Genomic DNA, 25,581 nt, shown 5'->3' on the forward strand with positions numbered 1-25,581 from the left:
ATTATTTTCCCTTATAACATGGTTATAAGGGAAAATAATAGCATTCTTAATACAGAATGCAAAGTAAATTAGGGATGGAGGGGTTAAAAAAATAATAAAAAATTAAACTCACCTCATCCACTTGTTCGCGCTGCCTGACTCGTCTTCTTTCTTCTTCCTTGATGACCTGGGAGGAAAAGGACCTTTGGTGATGTCACTGCGCTCATCACATGGTCCATTACATGCATGATCTGATTCATCATATTCATACATCATTACGTCGAAGTTAGTATAAGATCATTCAGAAATACTGTACATAAATCTGCAGTCCCTGTCAATTTTCAGGCCCACCTATGGCTGTGCCCCCTGGCTTGTACACAGATGCTCAATGAATGCCCTTTAAGGTGATGGACCATGTGATGAGCGCAGTGACGTCACCAAAGGTCCTTTTCTCCCAGGTCATCAAAGAAGAAGAAAGAAGACAGATGGATGAGGTGAGTTTAATTTTTTATTATTTTTTTAACCCCTCCATCCCTAATTTACTTTGCATTCTGTATTAAGAATGCTATTATTTTCCTTTCTAACCATCTTATAAGGGAAAATAATAAAGATCGAGTCCCCATCGTTACCTAGCAACCATGCATGAAAATCGCACTGCATCTGCACTTGCTTGCGGATGATTGCGATTTTCACGCAGCCCCATTCACTTCTATGGGGCCTGTGTTGCGTGAAAAACGCACAATATAGAGCTTGCTGCGATTTTCACGCAACGCACAAGTGATGCGTGAAAATCACTGCTCATGTGCACAGCCCCATTGAAGTGAATGGGTCTGGATTCAGTGCGGGTGCAATGCGTTCACATCACGCATTGTACCCGCGTGGAAAACTCGCCCGTGTGAAAGAGGCCTAAGGGTTACATAGCATCATAAATCAATATAATGCATTGTGACCCCGGCAGCGCCCCTTTCTAGCAAAGCTACGTCTCCCTTTTCAGACAAGGCGGAAAAAGCTTAAAAAAGTATGTCAAATGGTCAGTAAATTTGATCCAAAGCATGCACGCCAAAAAATTGGCACATTTTCATTAGTAAATTTGCCCGTGTGATTCCAGCCTTATAGAAGGCTAATTCTAGGCATAGCATCAAAGCAATCATTTATACTGTACATTGCATGTGTGGTTAAACCACATGTAAATATCCATGCTTTTTGCTGTGATTCTACCACAACTGCTATCAAAACCATGCAGTTTGCCACTGAGCGGGAAAAGTGAAGTTCTCTGCTATACCATCACCACAGTCATCCTCTGTGAACCTAGTATAATTGCTTCCTATTATTATTTATTCAGGGGAAAATATGTAAAATGAGCGAGATGAATTACATACTGGTACAGAAGGAGAGAGGACCCTGACAGCGAGGGCTTACCAGTGAGGGGGAAGAAGACAGCAGGCAAGGGTAGAAGCTGCTTATATAGCGGTATAGAACCAGAAAGGTTACTGCAGGTTTCCTATGAAGGATTCCATGGTAAAGGTTCATGTACACGGCCATTGCCCGGCTGTTCCGTGCATTGGGGACCACAATTTGCGATCCCCAATGTACGGGCAACATCTGTGCGGTTTCCGCAGACAGATGCAGACCCATTCAATGTCTGTGATCAACGTCTGGGTCTGTGATCTGTCCTCACTGCAAAAAAAAATAGAACATGTAGTGCTTCCGTGGGGTTCGGTGCCTACGTTCCGTTTCGCACCGCACCACACCTTCTGGGTTGCAGACCCATTCAAGTGAATGGGTCCCCATCCATAATGCGGTGCAAAAGCGGCGGGGGCCTGTATATTGCGGACCCGCTGTTTGCTGGCCGCAATACAGGCCCGGCCGACACATGTTCGCGTGCATGAGCCCTAAGTGAGAGTCTGAAATTTTGGCGTAGGGAGTTCCAGAGTATGGCGGATTCACAGGAGAAATCTTGGAGGCAACTGTTTGAACAGAAGATAAGAGGACAGTAGAGAAGCAGGTCTTGTGAAGATCAGAGATTCCATGTGGGAAGGTACTGGCAGATCAGTTCACAGATGTATGGAGGGACAGGTTGTGGACAGCCTTGTACGTCATAGTTAACGTTTTGCACTGGGTTCTCTGGGAAATAGGTAGACTTTAAGGCGATTGGCAGAGAGAAGAGAAGTAACAGCGGGAGAGGTGGATTACTGAAGATCGACTGTCGAGGCACCTGAGTGTTAGGCCTCATGCACACGGCCGTTGTGCGGCCATTCCGTGCATTGGGGACCGCAATTTGCGGTCTCCAATGCACGGGCAACATCTGTGCGGCGGCCGGGACGGATAGAGACCCATTCAACTTGAATGGGTCCGTGATCCGTCCACACCGTAAAAAAATAGAACATGTTCTATTTTTTTGCGGTGTGGAGGGACGAACAGGAACACCACGGAAGCACTCCATAGTGCTTCCGTCCTTCCATTCCGCACTGCATCTCCCGGATTGCGGACCCATTCAAGTGGTGCACACGGCCGGCGCCCGTGTATTGCGGACCCACTGTGTGCGGGCCGCAATGTGGCTAAGGTCGGGCAACGGCCGTGTGCATGAGGCCTTAGATGGTACACCACAGAGAAGGATGTTGCAGTAGCCTAGGTAGGGGGTGATGAGGGCATGTACAAGCATTTTGTGGACTCAATTCTTTGATACTTTATCAACACCACAATATTAGAGAAGGTGTTATACTGTACTTCCTCATCTTAACAAGTAAGGCCTCTTTCACACTTGCGTTGTCCGGATCCGGCGTGTACTCCACTTGCCGGAATTACACGCCGGATCCGGAAAAACGCAAGTGAACTGAAAGCATTTGAAGACGGATCCGTCTTCAAAATGCTTTCAGTGTTACTATGGCACCCAGGACGCTATTAAAGTCCTGGCTGCCATAGTAGTAGTGGGGAGCGGGGGAGCAGTATACTTACAGTCCGTGCGGCTCCCGGGGTGCTCCAGAATGACGTCAGAGCGCCCCATGCGCATGGATGACGTGTCCAATGCGATCACATGATCCATGTGCTTGGGGCGCCCTGACGTCACTCTGGAGCGCCTGGGGAGCCGCACGGACGGTAAGTATACTGCTCCCCCGCTCCCCACTACACTTTACCATGGCTGCCAGGACTTTAGCGTCCCGGCAGCCATGGTAACCACTCTGAAAAAGCTAAACGTCGGATCCGGTAATGCGCCGAAACGACGTTTAGCTTAAGGCCGGATCCGGATCAATGCCTTCAATGGGCATTCATTCCGGATCTGGCCTTGCGGCAAGTCTTCAGGATTTTTGGCCGGAGCAAAAAGCGCAGCATGCTGCAGTATTTTCTCCGGCCAAAAAACGTTCCGGTCCGGAACTGAAGACATCCTGATGCATCCTGAACGGATTTCTCTCCATTCAGAATGCATTAGGATAAAACTGATCAGGATTCTTCCGGCATAGAGCCCCGACGACGGAACTCTATGCCGGAAGAAAAGAACGCAGGTGTGAAAGAGCCCTAAGGGGCCCAGACAAGTTCCAGGGTAAGCTTTTCATAAGACAGCTGGAATGTGCGAAACAGTAGGAGTGATTTCCAGGAATCAAATGTAGATGAAAAATTGCAGTACAGAGAAGGCTGACATATGATTACTAACATACAGCCAAAGTGTAGAGCACACCCTGAGAAATACAGATAGGGAAGGAATGAAAAAACATGCTCTGGCCAGAAATGGTTAGGGGGTGTTCCTGATTTCCTTACATTGTAGGATTCCTGTGAATAACATTCATTTTGATGTGCAGCAAACTAAACTAAAGACTTAGGGGGAGATTTATCAAACTGGTGTAAAGTAGAACTCGCTTAGTTGCCCATAGCAACCAGATTCCACCTTTCATTTTTCACAACTCCTTTGGAAAATGAAAGGTGGAATCTGATTGGTTGCTATGGGCAACTAAGCCAGTTCTGCTTTACATCAGTTTGATAAATCTCCCCCTTAGGCCCCTTTCACACGGGCGAGTTTCCGCGCGGGTGCAATGCGTGACGTGAACGCATTGCACCCGCACTGAATCCTGACCCATTAAATTTAATGGGGCAGTGTACATGAGTGATATTTTTAACGCATCACTTGTGCGTTGCATGAAAATCGCAGCATGTTCCATATGCTACATTTTTCATGCAAGGCAGGACCCATAGAAGTAAATGGGGCTGCGTGAAAATCGCAAGCATCCGCAAGCAAGTGCGGATGCAATGCGATTTTCACGGATGGTTGCTAAGGAGATGATGTTAAAAAATGGGGATGAGCCCCGGGACCCCATTAAAGTCCATTTACTTTATTATTTTCCATTATAACATGGTTATAATGGAAAATAATAGCATTCTTTAATAAGAATGCTAAGTAAAATGTCCAAGTAATGCTAAGTAAAAAATGTCCAAGAATGCTAAGTAAAAAAAAAAAAATAATTACTCACCTCATCCACTTGATCGTGCAGCCATTATCGTCTTCTTTCTTAGTCTTGCAGGACCTGCATAAGGACCTGCGCTGACGTCATCGCACTCACCACGTGGTGAGCGCGATGACATCAGCACAGGTCCTTTTGCAGGTCCTGCAAGAAGAATAAAGAAGATTATAACCGCTGTGCGATCAAGTGGATGAGGTGAGAAATTTTTTAAATATTTTTTTAACCCTCAATGGACATTTTACTTAGCATTCTTATTAAAGAATGCTATTATTTTCCATTATAACCATGTTATAATGGAAAATAAAATCTACAGAACACAGAACTCAAACCCGAACTTCAGTGAAGAAGTCCGGGTTCGGGTCTGGGTACCAACATTCATTTTTTTATTATGCGCGTGCAAAACGCATTAAAACGCTTTGCACTTGAGCGAAAAAAAAAAAAAGTTTACAACGCAACGCAATCGCAGACAAATTGCGTGAGGACTTGCGCGGGTTTCCCTGAACCCGCCTGCAACGCATCCGGACTGAATCTGGCACGCTCGTCTGCAAGGGGCCTTAGGCCTCTTTCATACGAGCATGACGGATTAGGTCCGGATGCGTTCAAGGTGCGTTCAGTGAAACTCGCACCATTTTGCAGGCAAGTTCAGTCAGTTTTGTCTGCAATTCCGTTCAGTTGTTTCCGCGCGAGTGCAATGCTTTTTAATGCGTTTTGATGCGTTTTTCACGCGCGTGATAAAAAACCGAAGGTTTACAGACAACATCTAGCAATCATCAGTGAAAAATGCATTGCATCTGCACTTGCTTCCGGATGCAATGCGTTTTTCAGTTAAGCTTCATTCACTTCTATGGGGCCAGGGCTGCGTGAAAAAAAATGCAGAATATAGAACACGCAACGCAGAACTGATGCGTGAAAAAAACCATGTACACAAACCCATTGAAATGAATGGGTCAGGATTCAGTGTGGGTGCTATGCGTTCACATCACGCATTGCACTCGTGTGAAAGGGGCCTTAGGGTACACTGCCTGTCCAAAAAAAAAAAGTCTCCACCCGGATTTAACGAAGCGAATAGTTCTGAGCCTCCTATTGGATATCTTTCAGTTGGCAACAAGTTATTTAACCCCAACTGGTGCAATGAGTTGCTTCTCATTTCGTAAACAACCATGTCGAAAGACACATCTCGTGGTCGTGGAAAAGATGTTAGTCTGTTTGAGAAGGGTCAAATCATTGGCATGCATCAAGCAGAGAAAACATCTAAGGAGATTGCAGAAACTACTAAAATTGGGTTAAGAACTGTCCAACGCATTATTAAAAACTGGAAGGATAGTGTGGACCCATCGTATTCGAGGAAGAAATGTGGCGGGAAAAAAATCCTGAATGATCGTGATCGGCGATCACTTAAACGTTAGGTGAAATCAAATCGAAGAAAAACAACAGTAGAACTCAGGGCTATGTTTAATAGTGAAAGTAAGAGCATTTCCACACGCACAATGCAAAGGGAACCCAAGGGATTGGGACTGAACAGCTGTGTAGCCGTAAGAAAACCACTAATCAGTGAGGCAAACCAGAAAAAAAGGCTTCAATTTGCTAGGGAGCATAAAGATTGGACTCTGGAGCAATGGAAGAAGGTCATGTGGTCTGATGAGTCTAGATTTACCCTGTTCCAGAGTGATGGGCGCATCAGGGTAAGAAGAGAGGCAGATGAAGTGATGCACCCAATATGCCTAGTGCCTACTGAACAAGCCTGTGGGGGCAGTGCTATGATCTGGGGTTGCTGCAGTTGGTCAGGTCTAGGTTCAGCAACAGTATGTGCTCCAAGAATGAGGTCAGCTGACTACCTGAACATACTGAATGACCAGGTTATTCCATCAATGGATTTGTTCTTCTTCTTGATGGCTCGGGCATATTCCAAGATGACAATGCCAGAATTCATCGGGCTCAAATTGTGAAAGAGTGGTTCAGGGAGCATGAGACATCATTTTCACACATGGATTGGCCACCACAGAGTCCAGACCTTAACCCCATTGAGAATCTTTGGGATGTGCTGGAGAAGGCTTTGCGCAGCAGTCAGACTCTACCATCATCAATGCAAGATCTTGGTAAAAAATTAATGCAACACTGGATGGAAATAAATCTTGTGACATTGCAGAAGCTTATGGAAACAATGCCACAGTGAATGCATGCCGTAATCAAAGCTAAAGGCGGTCCAACAAAATATTTTTGGTGGTGACTTTTTTTTTGGACGGGCAGTGTATAATGGCTTAGAATTAGTGTTGAGCGAACTTGTGTTTTAAGTTCGGCGTCTAAAGTTCGGGTTATCGAAGAATCCCGTTATGGATTCCACTACCACGGACCATAACGGAATTTAGAATCCATAACGGGATACTTTGATAACCTGAACTCGAACTTTAGACGCCTAGCTTAAAACACAAGTTCGCTCAACACTACTTAGAATGATTTTTAATAAATCTCCTTGTTGCGGTTATCAGTATTATGCTATTCTAATACACATGCACTGTACAGAAATATGTCACATAATTTAATAATTAGTGTATTAGGCCAGCTATATATCGGAATAGGGCCAGCGGCATTGACAGTTTCATTATTCGACCTAATGTGATAGCCAGGAAAGAACTACGCCATATTGTTACAAATGTGGACAACCTATTTGCCATATATTGCAGCAATAAAGTGTCCATGCCTATAGAGTATATCAGTAACCACACTCAAATTTTTCATGCCTCAGACATAGTCACACATTTCAGTAATATAATCAGTGTCTGATTGGTTGGGGGACGGAAACCCAGGACCCCCACCAATCAGTTGTTTGAGAAGGCACCGGCGGTCCTATGAGCACCTTGTTCTTCTCTCAGCAAGCACAGCGCGGTTGTGGTTGGTATTGCAGCCTTACTTCTATACACTTCAACGGGGCTGAGAGGCGCCTAGGCCATGTGACTGATGAACGTGACATCACATGGCCTAGGCTAAGCTGTGAGAAGGCCGTGGTGCTCACAGGAGCACCGCGGCCTTTTCAAATAGCTGATCGTCACGAGTGTCGGTTCCCAACTGATAAGGAGGATAGGTCTCTGAAAACCTCTAACACATTGCAGAAAAACAAATAGAGGATGCATGCTTTACCTTACTGCTGCAGCGAGCTGCGCCTTGCTATAGTCCTTTTCTTCTTCAAGGTAACCATATTTCACAAGAAATGCCTAGACAAAATATAAATGGGCATCATGATCCATACAATATTCGCATATCAGTACTGTAGAAATAAAAGGATGTGTTAGATTGGAATATATTATTTGTTCATATGCATATGTACTGTTATGATCAGAATGATATGTAATGAAGTTCATGCAGCATATATGAGATCATGTACTATAAAGGATAGGAATATTATGATTCAGTAGGGATAATAACAGACTTGGGGAGCGGCTCTGGGCATTTATACAGGTGATGCACCTCCAAGGTGACTAACATCCTAATGTGCATAATTTATAGTAGAACATACAGTATTCCTCATAATATGGACCTCTTTTTGAAAACTAAGAGGGGGTTCCTGTCCACCATTGATACATTGTACACACACATGCAGTTCCTGAAGAACCTCTTCATGTAAGGAGAAAGAGAGCACTTCTTGTAAGTCAATAAGTGGTTGACTTACTGCAAAATGTCAGCCATCTTCTACAGGAAGAAATAAGTACGGCCTATGTAATGGCCCTTGTCTCTGTAACTGGCAGGATATCAAGTTTGTCCACCAGTTTTCTGATGAGAAATATGGGTTATAACAATGTTGGCATTGTTCAAACCCTCTCATCGTATTCATCAGCTGTGAATATGGCACATTCTGCACTGGGGCAAAGACTGGTGCGTCTCTCAGACAGTGCCACAGTGTTGCCGTGCAAACGGGATGTTCAGCGCACGGAGGGTGGGTACTAGCCCCTTTGGTGCACCCAAAGTTTCATCCCTCTTCACAGTAAAGCCCCTCCTGTTCTTTGCTGTTTCACAGGGCCAGAGACGTACTACGTACTGCTCTCGCCTGGTCCCCTAATCTTGTGCCTGCACAGTGCACCAAAACTTCAGAGCATGCTCAATACAGTTCTGTTCAGAGCAGGAACGAGATGCTGTACTGAGCAAAAAAATCTTACAAAACCCCTTTAAACATGGACAGTAGCTAGGTGTGAAACTCGCTCGTGTCCATAAGCCTTAAGGGTGCCCAGACCCACATGCCATTTGAAACAATAGGGCTCACAAAAAGACCACTATTCTAAAACATAACCTTTAAATCTTGAATAGTAAAACCAATACACCCACAGTATATAATAAAGAAAAAATAAATCAAAAACAAAATTCAAAACAATACACCCTGTACAGAATTATTAGGCAAATGAGTATTTTGACCACATCATCCTCTTTATGCATGTTGTCTTACTCCAAGCTGTATAGGCTCGAAAGCCTACTACCAATTAAGCATATTAGGTGATGTGCATCTCTGTAATGAGAAGGGGTGTGGTCTAATGACATCAACACCCTATATCAGGTGTGCATAATTATTAGGCAACTTCCTTTCCTTTGGCAAAATGGGTCAAAAGAAGGACTTGACAGGCTCAGAAAAGTCAAAAATAGTGAGATATCTTGCAGAGGGATGCAGCACTCTTAAAATTGCAAAGCTTCTGAAGCGTGATCATCGAACAATCAAGCGTTTCATTCAAAATAGTCAACAGGGTCGCAAGAAGCGTGTGGAAAAACCAAGGCGCAAAATAACTGCCCATGAACTGAGAAAAGTCAAGCGTGCAGCTGCCAAGATGCCACTTGCCACCAGTTTGGCCATATTTCAGAGCTGCAACATCACTGGAGTGCCCAAAAGCACAAGGTGTGCAATACTCAGAGACATGGCCAAGGTAAGAAAGGCTGAAAGACGACCACCACTGAACAAGACACACAAGCTGAAACGTCAAGACTGGGCCAAGAAATATCTCAAGACTGATTTTTCTAAGGTTTTATGGACTGATGAAATGAGAGTGAGTCTTGATGGGCCAGATGGATGGGCCCGTGGCTGGATTAGTAAAGGGCAGAGAGCTCCAGTCCGACTCAGACGCCAGCAAGGTGGAGGTGGAGTACTGGTTTGGGCTGGTATCATCAAAGATGAGCTTGTGGGGCCTTTTCGGGTTGAGGATGGAGTCAAGCTCAACTCCCAGTCCTACTGCCAGTTTCTGGAAGACACCTTCTTCAAGCAGTGGTACAGGAAGAAGTCTGCATCCTTCAAGAAAAACATGATTTTCACGCAGGACAATGCTCCATCACACGCGTCCAGGTACTCCACAGCGTGGCTGGCAAGAAAGGGTATAAAAGAAGAAAATCTAATGACATGGCCTCCTTGTTCACCTGATCTGAACCCCATTGAGAACCTGTGGTCCATCATCAAATGTGAGATTTACAAGGAGGGAAAACAGTACACCTCTCTGAACAGTGTCTGGGAGGCTGTGGTTGCTGCTGCACGCAATGTTGATGGTGAACAGATCAAAACACTGACAGAATCCATGGATGGCAGGCTTTTGAGTGTCCTTGCAAAGAAAGGTGGCTATATTGGTCACTGATTTGTTTTTGTTTTGCTTTTGAATGTCAGAAATGTATATTTGTGAATGTTGAGATGTTATATTGGTTTCACTGGTAAAAATAAATAATTGAAATGGGTATATATTTGTTTTTTGTTAAGTTGCCTAATAATTATGCACAGTAATAGTCACCTGCACACACAGATATCCCCCTAAAATAGCTAAAACTAAAAACAAACTAAAAGCTTTTTGGGTTCATTGAGAACATGGTTGTTGTTCAATAATAAAATTAATCCTCAAAAATACAACTTGCCTAATAATTCTGCACTCCCTGTATAGCAGATAACTATTCCGGTGAAATATAGTAGTAGGCAGGTATAGTCGACATACCATCAGCATAGGGTGTAGGGCAATGTCCCTATTGATGTCCCTATCTTTGCCGCCCTGCCTACAAACGGAATAGCCGCCCCAATAGGGGTGATCCCGTGTCTCGTGCCTCCTGATGGCCCTAGGATAGCCCTGACACGGAGATGTATTCCAGCAGTGTGGAATATAGTCCTAAATGTAGACCTGGGCTAGTATAAGTTACCAAAAATAAAAAACAAATATAGTGCCCTAGGCGGGGTGACAAGAACCACCCAATGACGTACAATAAAGGAAGAATGGTGATATTGTGAAAGCAAATAGAAGAATAAATTATATACAATGTCCTAAACCGTTCCTACGCGTTTCGCCTAGTTGATTTCAGGCTCCTCAGGGGACACTCAAACACCTAAAAGATTGTCACTTAAACAAAAAGGAAAAAATTCTCCCAGATAACAGGAGCACAATGACCGTTATTAAGATGATAACGGACAGCTGAATAGCTGATAGCTAAATCAAGAAATTAGTTTGTGCTCCATCTATTGATGACCAAATAAATGCCCAACATAGATCCTCCACCATAAGTCTCCTCTATTTATCCCAATATTGAACCTATAGATACACACCAATAATCTTATCAACAGATAAAAACAGACACAATGCTGATGGACCTATTAGTACAGTCTAAATAATGCCGGTATATACTAGATAATAATGATTGACCTTTAACCCCGACCTTGCCAGCGTATCATGGCCATGAGACGCCTGGGGCAAAATGCCTCCTAATTAAACATTTGATACTTGCGTGCCCATAGTTAGAGAGGGGGGGGGGGGAAGGCTTGTGTCAGATGATTGTGAGTCCCACAGGGAGTAGAGGAGGTGGTAAGATGTCCGCAGATGGAAAGCAGCTGTGGGTGTATTGGTTTTACTATTCAAGAATAAAAGGTTATGTTTTAGAATAGTGGTCTTTCTGTGAGCCCTAGAAATACTTACCACTTTCAACTATTATTCCCCCGGACAGGATTATGTCCCTTCTGTGATTTCCATTTGAAACAATAGTAAGTACAGGTGCAGCCAGGCAAATACATGTGGACCCCGGAAATTAGTGGAAATCTGCAGGTGCCCAGGATGTACCGTGTTCGGGCGTCTAATGTAAAAAAGGTCACTGGTGTCTTAGGCCTCTTTCACACTTGCGTTGTCCGGATCCGGCGTGTACTCCACTTGCCGGAATTACACGCCGGATCCGGAAAAAGGCAAGTGTACTGAAAGCATTTGAAGACGGAACCGTCTTCCAAATGCTTTCAGTGTTACTATGACACCCAGGACGCTATTAAAGTCCTGGTTGCCATAGTAGTAGTGGGGAGCGGGGGAGCAGTATACTTACAGTCCGTGCGGCTCCCGGGGCGCTCCAGAATGACGTCAGAGCGCCCCATGCGCATGGATGACGTGTCCATGTGATCACATGATCCATGCGCTTGGGGCGCCCTGACGTCACTCTGGAGCGCCCCGGGAGCCGCACGGACGGTAAGTATGCTGCTCCCCCGCTCCCTACTACACTTTACCATGGCTGCCAGGACTTTAGCGTCCCGGCAGCCATGGTAACCACTCTGAAAAAGCTAAATGTCGGCTCCGGCAATGCGCCGAAACGACGTTTAGCTTAAGGCCGGATCCGGATCAATGCCTTTCAATGGGCATTAATTCCGGATCCGGCCTTGCGGCAAGTGTTCCGGATTTTTGGCCGGAGCAAAAAGCGCAGCATGCTGCGGTATTTTCTCCGGCCAAAAAACGTTCCGTTCCGGAACTGAAGACATCCTGATGCATCCTGAACGGATTTCTCTCCATTCAGAATGCATTAGGATAATCCTGATCAGGATTCTTCCGGCATAGAGCCCCGACGACGGAACTCTATGCCGGAAGACAAGAACGCAGGTGTGAAAGAGCCCTTACTTGCACTTCAGTTTGTGGCGATTGTGTCTTTAGTGGTAACATTGGCCATGATAAACTCCTCACTTCAACAGATTAAGACAATAAACAAAAGAATTTCACACTTTTCTGGGCCGTTCATTACGTCTAATGCCAATTACAACAGAAATGGCTAAATGTCACTAGCCACTTTGCAGGATACTGGTAGAGACAGAGGGAAATGAGGATTTTCCTGTAAAATGAATGGGGAACCAGGCAATAGTTTTGTTTGTGTCTATGCAAGAAATAAAACAAAGAGTGCGGTTTCCTCCAGGAAGGCCTATCGCTCTCAGCTATAATACACTTGGGTTTATAATACATGTTCTACTGTTTCCTGGTGTAGCTTGTGGCATAAAACCAAGCTGTATATTATTCTGACATCCGTTTCAACATACACAATATGTACATACATCCTCCGTAATGGAATTCTACGTAGCAAGTGTATGACCTGACGTGAGAACATTATTGGTAGGTGTCCAAACAAAACCTTTCTGGTCATAAAAGGTTACATCAACAGAGGTTGGCGCCATCTTGGCAACATTTCATTTAATTTGCTCCAGACCCATCGATAGCTGCTCTCTCATAGTGCACTTAATTGCATCATTTTGGGGGTCATCAAAATGTCAGATTATTTTGCTCTATAGGGCCCACTATCTATATGCACCGTTTTTAATTTTAGCACACACTGGGGGACATTTACTAAGCGTGTTGTGCCAAAATTATGATATAAAATGTGGCAAAAAAAATGGCGTTTTAATTTGCACCAAATATATCAACTGTTTTCTCCACATTTTTCACCATAAAGAATTCATCGCGCTAGAAAAATGTCAAAGTGGGGGGGGGGCTATCAAATTGCCGCATATTACGCCTCATTTATCATCCTCTTATCGGCAGAAATGTCTCCAATTGTTGCGGAAAATTAAGCCAGCTTATGTGGTGGTGTTTTGTGTAAAAAGTCTCATTTATGGCAGAAAGATTCGACTTTTTGTCTGAAAGTCGCATTTATGAAAAGAAAAACAACTCGTTGTGGTAACAAGTGATAGGTGAGTATTAAAACGGGAGACATTTATTTTTATCTAATATAAATGAGCCAAACAGCAGGGTTTTGTCAGTAAATTGGCATCCAACAAAAAGTCTTAGGCAAAAGTCGCAATTTACCACTGGAAATGTCGCAACTATGCTTCAAAAGTCGCAAGTGCGGCCTGGTAGGTTTAAAATGTCGCAAATCGAGACAAATAAGTGAATAGTCAAGTTTATATTTTAAAAAGTTACATTTTAAAAGTGGCATGTGCCTTTTGATATATGAGGTACCTTGGAGGCGAACCCGAGTTCGGTATCAAGGTTTTTTTACAGTAATAATTAATTCACAAAGTTATTACACAAAGTCTCACGAGACTTCGCGAAGTAATAACTTCGGCTCATCGGAGCCAATACATTCTAATACTGTACGGAGCTCATGTTCCGTACAGTATTACAACAAAGTTTTATGTGAATCGACTTCGGATTAAGCAGCCGAAAACGATTCTCTCATCCCTAATTGTAATGTATTCTCAGTGATTAAAAAATGCAGATTTTAAGAAATATCCACATGCCGTATAAAAAATATGAATGGGAAATTTGCAGTGCAGACTTGGTTAAAGGGGTCCTTTCACTTCAGCAAATGGCATTTATCATGTAGATAAAGTAAATACAAGGCACTAACTATTGTATTGTTATTACCCATATTGCCTCCTTGGCTGGCTGGATTCATTTTTCCATCACATTATACACACTGCTCGTTTCCATGGTTACGACCACCCTGCAATCCATCAGTGGTGATCGTGCTTGCACTCTATAGGAAAAAATGGCCTATCTGGTGCATGCACAGCAGCAACTGTCCCAGACAGCTCCTGCACTGCAGTGTCAGTCGTAACCCCAAGAAACGAGCAGTGTATAATGAGATAGAAAAATGGATGAAGCCAGCAAAGGAGACTACCCCTTTACCTTTGCAGCATTGTCAGTGATTCAGTGACAATGCTGATGTATGAAACCCAATGGGCAAAATGTATAGTGTATTGTCTATCAGACTGGGGGGGCCGCCTCTATGATGTCTTTTTGCCCTAATAGTGGTCTATCACACACCCCTTTAATTAGATATAAGAACCATAATCCAAGACGGACTCCACTGTAGGATTTGCCATTTCAGTGGGGCCGTATTACGTATGGCGCAGTATGCCTCACCTGAAAAAGCAAACCCTACAGTGCAGTTCAGAAACACTGGAATAAACAATATTCTTTGTGCATCCGACAGAATAGTGTTTGGATCAAAATATATTGGCTGAGATTATCACATCAGAGTGAGGGATTAGTCCATATATATGTTTTTATGTTATAATTGTTTTCCTTATTAATGTTGCCATGTACATCCGCATATTTAGTTATCATATCGTGCAGGATGTTTTGTATCCTCTTCTGTGATTTTTTAACACAAAGAACACTAAGGGTCCATTCACACGTCCGTAGTGAATTGCGGATCCGCAATACACCCGGCTGGCACCCCCCATAGAAATGCCTATTCTTGTCCGCAATTGTGGAGCTGCGGACCAGAAGATCGGGGGCGCGCTCAGGAAATGCGGAGAGCACACTAGGCGGCCCCATAGAGAATGAATGGGTCCGCACCCGTTCCGCACAATTGCGGAACGGGTGCGGACAACACTTGCGGACGTGTGAATGGAGCCTAAACGTAAAGCACTTGGTCTCTCGTAATTCATAAACAAGTAAAGATAGATCAAAACTGACACTTTCAGCGTGTTTCTGAGTACGTTCTAGCTATTGATATATCACATGACCCCCTTCCCATTGGAAAAAATATATATGTTCATTTCAATATGACAGACTTTAAAATGGCAGCTGAAAATATTTCCACCACCAAATAATACAACCTCCCTCCCAATTAATACTGTCACACATTTATAGAAAATTGACTTTCAATTATACCAGTTAAAAGGGTCTGTCTAGCCCCGCCCGGTATTTCTGGTAATGAGTGGTGGCTTATGTGACCAGATAATGGAGAAAACATGATTTTGTATTGGTTGAATACGCAAATTAGGCCTCATGTACACAACAATGTCCGTATTACGGCCCATATCCACAAAGTATGCATACCTTCTGTGTGCATTCTGTGGGCTCTCTCTCCCATCAATAGAAAGGGTTGTTCTCATTTAAAAAATGGACCAGAAATGGACAAGTTCTATCATTTCTAGAACGGAAAAACAGATCCGCAAAAAGACTGACGTGTGCGTGGCCCAATAGATATATACGCAAAAATCTAGATATGATATGATGAAAAATATGGTCATGTGCATGAGGGCTTAGGTATTGAATGTATCCTTCCAGGCCAATTCAAACAATGGCAATCCCAAGGCCTCTTTCACACTGGCATGTGCGCGCCGTTGCCGTATTGCGCGCCGCAATGCACGAACACAGTCCGTGGGGCAGTCGCAGTGGATCGCGGACCCATTCACTTGAATGGGTCTGCAATCCGGCCGTTCCGCAAAAAGATAGGACATGTTCTATCTTTTTGCGGAACGGAAGTATGGGACGAAACCCCGTGGAAGCACTCTGTAGTGCTTCCGTAGGGTTCCGTTCCGTGGTTCCGTTCCGCACCATTCCGCATCTCCGGATTTGCGGACCCATTGTAGTGAATGGGTCTGCATCCGTGATGCGGAATGCCCACGGAACGGCACCCGTATATTGTGGGTCCGCAATACGGCAACGGGGTGCACACGCCAGTGTGAAAGAGGCCTAAGTCTGACTATATTTTTTTTAAGTAGGTGCATAAATCAGCAATGTTTCGGTCATGGCTCCTGCACACGACTTTATGTGTTTTGTGGTCCATAAATTGTACGGATCCCAGCCGTGTGCATGCTGCCATTTTATTTTTCACTTCACTAGAAATGTCCTATCCTTGTCCACAAAATGGACAACAATAGGTCATGTTCTATCATTTTTGCATGGCTGCGGAGCGCGCATGCTGAAATGAATGGGTCAAAAAATGCAGATCGTGTGCATGAGGCCTAAACATGATAACAGATATGGGATATAGTGGACTGTGCATCTGTAAGCTTCTACATACGGCTGGGAGTGTTACAAAATAAAATACCAGATTTGGATGGATTGACTTTAAAAGTTTTTTTTTGAGAGTACAGTATTGATGATACTCTCAGGATAAGGCTCCATTCAGACATCCGTAGTGCATTGCAGATCCGCAATACACCCCGCCGGCACCCCCATAGAAATGCCTATTCTTGTCCGCAATTACGGACAAGAATAGGACATGTTCTATTTTTTTCCGGAGCCGCGGACTGCATCCATTCCGTCCCCATAGGGAATGAATGGGTCCGCACCCGTTTCGCAATTTGCGAAACGAATGTGGACCCATCATACGGACGTGTAAATGGAGCCTAAGTCATCAGTATCTGATTGGTGTGGGTTTGGCTCCTGGAAACCCAGTCGATCAGCTGTTTGACGAGGCCGCGGTGCACCTTCCTCACAGCATGGTCTTGAACCCATCATGCATATAGCACTTGTACAGCGCTTTTCTCTTGCGCCTTAGGGTGGGTCATACCTGTATCACTATTATTGTATGTTTATAATACTTCGTTATAGATTGTGTGCGCTCATATAGGAGGACACCAATAAGGATTTATTACACATCATAGCAATTATTAATGTGCTCATCCAGTGCTTTTATACTTTTTATATAGTTATAACTTTCTTTGGTGGTCTTTCTATATGTATTTTGTCCTATATTATATCGTTTTGTGGAGTTGTTAGGGACTACAGATTGGATATTGTGTCGCTCAAGTGATATGTTTTAATCTGCCCCATTTTTCGATTGACCAATGGTGTAGTATAATATTCGATATGGAGGGCAGGACCTCCTTTAGCTAAAAGTGTAGGGTGACGAGCGAGTTGTTACCGGTTACCATGGTGAGACGGGAGCCCTCATATAAGGAAGTGATGTGCGATCATGTGATCGCGATCCGATTTGGCTCCAGCGGCCTTTGTCTCGCGTGATGTTTCTCGCATCTGCCTTGAAGCAGTTATGCGATAGCTGACGTCCCTCCATACTGTCTATGGGCTTCTCTTGAGGTGCCCTACACCTGGCCCTCATGTTTGCTTATAATTCTGCAGTTATCATATGTTTAGTTGGGGGGGGGATTTTGTCACAATTATTGGGGGTGGTTTTTACTATTGCCTGCACATGCGGCATGTGTCATCTTTGAATTTTCCCCTTTTATTTGGATCAATTATATCCTGTGTCCAGTGGACGAGCTGCTTGTCGCAGCGCTAGCCTGCACTGCTGCTGCTTATATCACAATAATCTTTTTATGTCTTGTAATATTTATTACTTAATAAAATTTGTCATTACTTTATATGTGTGTTCTTTGGTTTAATTGGTTCAGTCACAGCATACAAGCATAGCGCTGTGCAATGTATAGTGGCCATGCTTGGTACTGCAGTCCAGGACCATTCACTTGAATGGACCTAACCTGCACATAGGTCAACTGACTGATGAATGTGATATCACTGGCCTAGGAAGAAGCCACAGTACTCACCAGAGAGCACTGAATTCTCTTAAAATAGCTGGTTGGCAGGGTTAGGCTACGTCTACACGACGACATTTGTCGTGCGACAATTTTTATAATGGCAGTCTATGGTGTCGCACTGCAACATGCAACATGCTGCGACTGCGACGCAACAGTCGCAGAAAATCCATTCGAGATGGATTTTTCTGCGACTGTTGCGTCGCAGTATGTTGCATGTTGCAGTGCGACACCATAGACTGCCATTATAAAACTTGACGCGCGACATTAGTGCAACAAAATGTTGCGCTACAAATGTTACAGTGTAGTTGTGCCCTATCTGTCGCGCGACAAATGTCGTCGTGTAGACGTAGCCTAATGGGAATCAGACCCCCACCAATCAAATATTGATGATCTATCCTAAAGGAAGGTTATCAATATTTTACTCCTGGAAAACCCCTTTAAGACCAGAGGCTGTGGCAAATTTACCCAGAACATTCAAGTTGTGGAAGTGATGTAAGAGTACTTTCACACTTGCGCCTGAGTGATCCGGCAAGCAGTTCCGTCCGGCCTGCCGGATCAGGCAATCTGCATGCAACCGGACAGCATTTCTGCAACGGCCTGCCGGATCAGGCAGCTGCATGCAACCGGACAGCATTTCTGCAACGGCCTGCCGGATCAGGCAGCTGCATGCAACCGGACAGCATTTGTACATGGATCCGGAAGCGCATCCGTCTCACAAATGCATTGCAAGAACGGATCCGTCTGTCCATTTGTCATACGGACAAATGGATCCGTTTCTATTTTTATTCAAATTTTTACCGGCAGACCGGAAGGATGGATACGGCATTCCGGTATTTTGAATGGCACCAATACATTCCTATGGAAAAATATGCCGGATCCGGCATTCAGGCAAGTGTTCAGTTTTTTGGGCCGGAGATAAAACCGTAGCATGCTGCGGTATTATCTCCGCCCTGAACAGTCAAAAAGACTGAACTGAAGACATCCTGATGCATCCTGAACGGATTTCTCTCCATTCAGAATGCATGGGGATAAAACTGATCAGTTCTTTTCCGGTATAGAGCCCCTAGGACGGAACTCTATGCCGGAAAAGAATAACGCTAGTGTGAAAGTACCCTTAGATGATTATTTAATGTAAGTAGAAGGTCATCTGTGAAAAGTCTGAGTTTAGGAGATGCCAATGGGAACACCTTTTTAATGTCAGAATTATTGTGGATTATTGATGCAAATCACCAAGTTCTCCATTGCTAGGGCAAAAAACATTGGGCCAGATTTATCATTACTCTGACAGCTCACTCCACTTTCACATATGGCTAAAGTCAGTTTTAGCCAAGTCAGATTTATGATCGGCCCTTTAAGACTGTAATAAATGTGGTTTGACGGTAGCAGTTTATCCGTCAGTAAGCAGCTTTACAAAAGTCGCACGTCTTTACGAAAAAGTCGCACGTTTTTATGAAAAAGTCTCATAAGATAAGCATGGTCCTCACTGGAGTGAAATTGAGTATTTCTTTGCGACTTTTTAAATAGTCCCAATAGTAAATCTGTCTAGAGATTCATTTACATAAGAAAACACGCCCACTTTCAGAAAACTGGCGAGCATAGTGCAGAGCAGAAAAAAGTCGCAAATTTGTGCGCAGATTTAGCGTTTGCGCATTTTTTTGCAACTTTTTCACTCCATAATTCTGACTTGAGCTAATGATAAATCTGGCCCATAGTGTTCAGCCTTGGAAAGTGACCCTTTCTACACCAGTCCGTTTTTAATGCATAAACCATTATACAGACTGCCTTTTTGCTGCTTCTTTATATGGTCTCATTTTCTCTTTAGAAGGCGTGTGTCTGGAAAATATCACTCTTACTTTGTTTTGATCTCCTTGAAAAGTAATTATAAATTCGTCAAGAGAGAAACTGTTATCTTGGCTGGCCAGCAACCAACACCTGATAAAAGAATGAAAATGACAGAATAGAAATGCAACCTTGTTAAAGAAATCAATTTGGGGTCTGGAAATGTACTATTATATTCACTTATCAGTAACAAGTATGCATTCCAGATATATCCTATTGATGCATATTTGCCACCCTAAGGCCCCTTTCACACAGGCGAGTTTTCCACGTGGGTGCAATGCGTGAGGTGAGCGCATTGCACCTGCACTGAATCCGGACCCATTCATTTCTATGGGGCTGTGCACATGAGCTGTGATTTTCACGCATCACTTGTGCGTTGCGTGAAAATCGCAGCATGTTCTATATTATGCATTTTTCACGCAACGCAGGCCCCATAGAAATTAATGGGGCTGTGTGAAAATCGCAAGCATCCGCAAGCAAGTGCGGATACGGTGCGATTTTCACGCATGGTTGCTAGGAGATGATAGGGATGAAAGCAACCCCGGACCCCATTAAAGTGTATTCACTGTATTATTTCCCCTTATAACATGGTTATAAGGGAAAATAATAGCATTCTTAATACAGAATGCTTACCAAAATGTCGATTGAGGGGTTAAAAATAAATAAAAAAAATTAACTCACCTCATCCACTTGTTCGCGCAGCCGACATCGTCTTTTTTCAGGACCTGCAAAAGGACCTTTGATGACGTAATCGCGTTCACCACGTGGTGAGCGCGGTGACGTCAGTGCAGATCCTACTGAATGAAGATAGAAGGATCTTCTATCTTCATTCAGCAGGACCTGCGCTGACGTCACCACGCTCATCACGTGGTGAGAGCGATTACGTCATCAAAGGTCCTTTTGCAGGTCCTGAAAGAAGAAGAAAGAAGACTATGCCGGCTGCGCGAACAAGTGGATGAGGTGAGTTAAATATTTTTTTTGAACCCCTCAATTGACATTTTGGTAAGCATTCTGTATTCAGAATGCTATTATTTTCCCTTATAACCATGTTATAAGGGAAAATAATAAAATCTACAGAACACCTAACCCGAACTTCAGTGAAGAAGTCCGGGTTCGGGTCTGGGTACCACATTCAGTTTGTTATCACGTGCGTGCAAAACGCATTGCACCCGCGCAAGAAAAATTGAACAACGCAACGCAATCAAAACTGACTGAAATTGCGTGCATACTCGCACGTGTTTCCTGCAATGCACCCGGGACGCATCTAGAGCAAATCCGGGACGCCCGTGTGAAAGAGGCCTAAATTGTTCCTAAGACTACTTTCACATCTGCGTTTTGCTTTCCAGTTTTGAGATCTGTCAGAGGATTTCAGAACAGCAGGAAAAGGCATTCGTTTAGAATTGATCTGGTTGTATTATGTAATGAACATGCCAGATCTGGCATCAAATACCATTGTAAGGCTACTTTCACACTTGCGGTAGCCTTTTCCGGCAGGCTGTTACGCCAAACAAGCCTAAAGGCGGCCGGACAAAAACCGCGGCATGCCCGCCCCCATTATAGTGAATGGGGCAGGAGCGGACTTCCAGCGGCACAGTGGAGTAGCGGTAGCATGGATCCGGCAGGCTGTTCCCCTGCCGGAAAAGGCTACCGCAAGTGTGAAAGTAGCCCAAGTCAGTGGACACCAGATCAGTTTTTTTTTGTGTCCAAAAAAATAAAAAAATCTGATCCGGCACCAACATTGACTGGTACTTTCACACTTGCGTTGCTGGATTCCGGCAATCTGTATGCAAATGGATACCATTTGTAGACGGATCCAGATGAGGATCCGTCTCACAAATGCATTGCAATACCGGATCCGTCTCTCCGGTTGTCATTCGGACAAACGGATTCGGTAATTATCTTTTTCACATTCTTAAAGGTCTGCGCATGCGCAGACCGCAAAACCGGTTCAGTTTTTCCGGAACACTTGGCATTAATGCATTTCAATGGAAAATTATGCCGGATCCGGCATTCCGGCAAGTGTTCCGAAATTTGGGACAGAGAAAATACCGCAGCATGCTGCGGTATTTTCTCCGTCCAAAAAACGTACAGTGACTGAACTGAAGACATCCTGATACATACTGAACCGATTGCTCACCATTCAGAATGCATTAGGATAAGGCCTCATGCACACGGCTGTTGTTTGGGTCCGCATCCGAGCTGCCGTTTTGGCGGCTCAAATTTGGACCCATTCACTTCAATGTGGCCGCAAAAGATGCGGACAGCACTCCGTGTGCTGTCCGCAACCGTTGCTCCGTTCCGCGGCCCCGCTAAAAAAATATAACATGTCCTATTCTTGTCCGCGCTTTGCGGACAAGAATAGGCATTTATATTGACTGCTGCCCGTTCTGTTCCGCAAAATGCGGAAGACACACGGACGGCTTACGTTTTTTGCAGATCCGCGGTTTACGGACCGCAAAAAACGGCACGGTCGTGTGCATAAGGCCTAAAACTGATCAGTTTTTTTCCGGTATTGAGCCCCTAGGATGGAACTCAATACCGGAAAAGTTTAACGCAAGTGTGAAAGTACCCTTACATGGTTTTTGATACCACGCATGTTCACTTTTCCATGCCGCACACAAAAACGGTTTTACATCCGGCATGGGGACGCAACAAAATGTAACGGAATGCATTCTGATGAACTCCGTTTCGGTTTGTTCAGTTTTGTCCCTATTGACAATGAATGGAGACAAAACTGTAGCGTTTTCTTCCGGTTTTAAGAGCCTCTGCCAGATCTCAAAACTAGAAAGGAAAACACAGATGTGAAAATAGCCTAATCTGTACAACAAATGTAAAGCTGAGATAGACAATACCATTAACATAATTTAGTTATCCCCGCTGGGATCAAAGTATATGGCATGCGGAAATCAAACAAGTACGATCTAACATCTGCTGCAGGGAGTGAGAAAATAACCAGGTTTGGCCTACTTTAAAAGGGGTTTTCTGGTACTTAGATATTATTGGACTGTCCTCATGATAGGTCTGACACCCTGCACCCCCACTGATCAGCTGTTTTGAGCAGCCACCAGTGCTGGAAACTACACAGAGGACGGAGTCGGAAGCAGAAGGCTCTGTCCTCTGTGTAGTGGCAGTGCCGGAGTATTTCAGCTCACCTCCCATTCTTAAGCATTAGTGCTGGAAATTACACAGTGGACAGAGACTTCCATCCACTGTATAGTTCCTGGCGCTGGTGGCTGCCTGAAACACCTGTTTTATTAAACGCTTATACAAGTAGAGCCCCCGACAGAGTGGAGAGGGTGTCAGCAGTAAGTTTGTGTTGAAGTCACTGATTATTTTGCCCTTCCTCTGATCAGAACAATAACCCCAAAAAACAGATCCTGTCTGTTGAGCATCCGACTTCACTCGGTCAGCATTTGGTCCAAAACAGCGATGACACGTGAAGGTAATATTTGCATGTCTTCTGTGTTTTGTACCCACTCCTGCTTTTGGCTACCAAATCATAAGCCAATTCTGATGGGACCATACAGGCCTTACAGCTGCTACATAGACAGGATTTATTTTGCGTCTCATTTTTCCTTCCTTCTGACAGATCAGAAGAAGGGTCAAATAAATGATGATGTCAACCAGGCAAAAAAGGCAAAATAGTGGCCCAGTCATGAAGTGGGGAGGGTGGGAACAGCATGAGAAGTCCACAGAGTGGCCCAGTGACATAGTGCTGAGTTAGAAGCAGCATGAGGAGACCACAGAGTGGCCTAGTGACATAGTGTTGAGGTAGCAGCAGCATGAAGAGACCACAGAGTGGCCCAGTGACATAGTGTTGAGGTAGAATCAGCATGAGGAGACCACAGAGTGGCCCAGTGACATAGTGTTGAGGTGGCAGCAGCATGAGCAGACCACAGAGTAGCAAGGTGACATAGTGTGGAGGTGGCGGCAGCAGCAGCATGAGGAAGTCACAGAGTGGCACAATGACAGAGTGTGGAGGTGGCAGCAGCAGCATGAGGAGACCACAGAGTGGCAAGGTGACATCAGCATGAGGAGACCACAGAGTGGTACAATGACAGAGTGGTGAGGTGGCAGCAGCATCAGGAGACCACAGAATGACCCGGTGACAGAGTGGGGAGGCGGGTGGCAATAACAGAACCCACTGACGATGGTGGGTGTAAGAAGGAGCACATGGCATCAGATGGGTGGCAGCATCAGAATAGTAGCTGAGGCAGGTAGCCAGAAGAAACGGTCTCATTTGTCAAAGTGTAGGTGTGGCACCATGGATGATCTAGTCTAATGCATCAGGCATTGGTGTTTGAAAACCCTTGCTGATCCACGCCTGATTCATCTTGACAAAGGTCAGTCTTTCCACATTTTGGGTGGACAGGCGAGTTCTCCTTGGGGTAACTATGGCCCCGTCGCACTAAACACCCGCTCTAATGCCACACTACTGGCCGAGCAGGACAGCATTTCCATGCAAACTCGGCCAGTTGCGGCCACATATCCAGTTTGGCTGCCCAGTAGTCCAGCGGATCTTCAATGTGGGGTGGCAGGGTGCTGTCCAAGTATGCCACCACCTGCTGGTTCAGGTTCTGCTCCAGGTCTAGCTGCTGGTAAGTAGTTTCTTCACTAGGCGGGTGAAGAAAGCTGCTCATCAGCGACTCTAGACTCAAGTTGCTGCTGATGGAGCTGGTACTGCTCCTATTTCCCCACAGCAGCCATGGCAGTGGAACGTGAGCGCAGAGGGCCCCCCGGTCAGACCTGCGAGAGGATGGGCGATGGCGCTCAAAAGCAGCAGCCAACTGACTACATAGGATGTCTCTAAAGTAGTTCCAAAAAAGGCTTCAGAACATATAACTGCACCGCTGAACGGCAAATAAGCCCTTTTTTTCCACTAATACACCCCCAAAAAGGCTTTAGAACATATAATTGCACCACACAAGGGCTTATAAGACATAGAAATATTTCCTAGTAATACACCCTGTTAATGGCTGTATCACACAGCACTTGCACCCCAATAACAAGCAAGGTTTGCTGGAATTACAGAGGTATCATCTATTGCAAACCTAAAAGCAGCAGAATAATTCATCCCTATCATTTCCCTACACCTAGACTAATCTTTCTCTGAACTTGTAAATCGTTTTTTCAGCACAAAGAAGTCTTTCCTAGCACTGTTCCTAGCGCCTGCTGACATCTCTCCCTGCACTAAGCACACTGGAAAATGGCAGGATCCAAGATGGCACAGGCTATTTTAGGGAAAAAAATTATTAGTTACCACGAGGCATGAGGAAATTCGGATTCGGTGCGAATCCAATTTTTCCTGAAATTCGGTTCGAATTCCACTTCGTCAACTTCGATTCGCTCATCTCTATTGATGATCTATCCTGAGGATAGGCCATCAGTATCTAAGTACTGGAAAACCAGTTTAATGTGTATGACCAGTTTAATAAAGGAAAAATTTAATCAGGGTAAATACATAGCCTAATTTTTTAATTATTTATTTCTGAAAGATATACACCAAAACTAAAAGTGACCATAGAGTCAATAATCATAAGTGCATAATTGTTCAACATAAGTGATATCAGGAAGTACGGGCATCTTACTTGTAACTTTTAAATTACTGTAACTTCTCCAAAATGTTGCCAATATTTACTGATAATACAGTAAGGGTAGGTTCACACAGGTTTTTAGAGTTGGTTTTGAGGCAGAATTTCCTATAGGTTTTTTTAGCCAAAGCCAGATGTGGATACAAAAGGAATCGGAAATATAAAAGAAGGACTTATACTTTTCCTTCCTGCTGGATCCACTTCTGGCTTTGGATGAAAAACTTGCAGGAAAATGAGCCTACCCTAAGGC

The 25,581-nt window shown here is 44.4% G+C and overlaps 1 protein-coding gene across 1 annotated transcript in view; it reads right to left on the reverse strand.

The window, feature by feature from the left end:
- The window catches only part of MMP28 (matrix metallopeptidase 28), an 84,586-nt gene that overhangs the window by 41,947 nt on the left and 17,058 nt on the right, over positions 1-25,581 (reverse strand). The window contains exon 2 of the mRNA XM_040424707.1: positions 7,566-7,639. Within this exon, the coding sequence (XP_040280641.1) occupies positions 7,566-7,639 (74 nt within the window). The remainder of the gene's footprint in view (positions 1-7,565; positions 7,640-25,581) is intronic.

This window comes from Bufo bufo, chromosome 3 (genome assembly GCF_905171765.1).
Source record: "Bufo bufo chromosome 3, aBufBuf1.1, whole genome shotgun sequence".
Classification (NCBI taxonomy): Eukaryota; Metazoa; Chordata; class Amphibia; order Anura; family Bufonidae; genus Bufo; species Bufo bufo.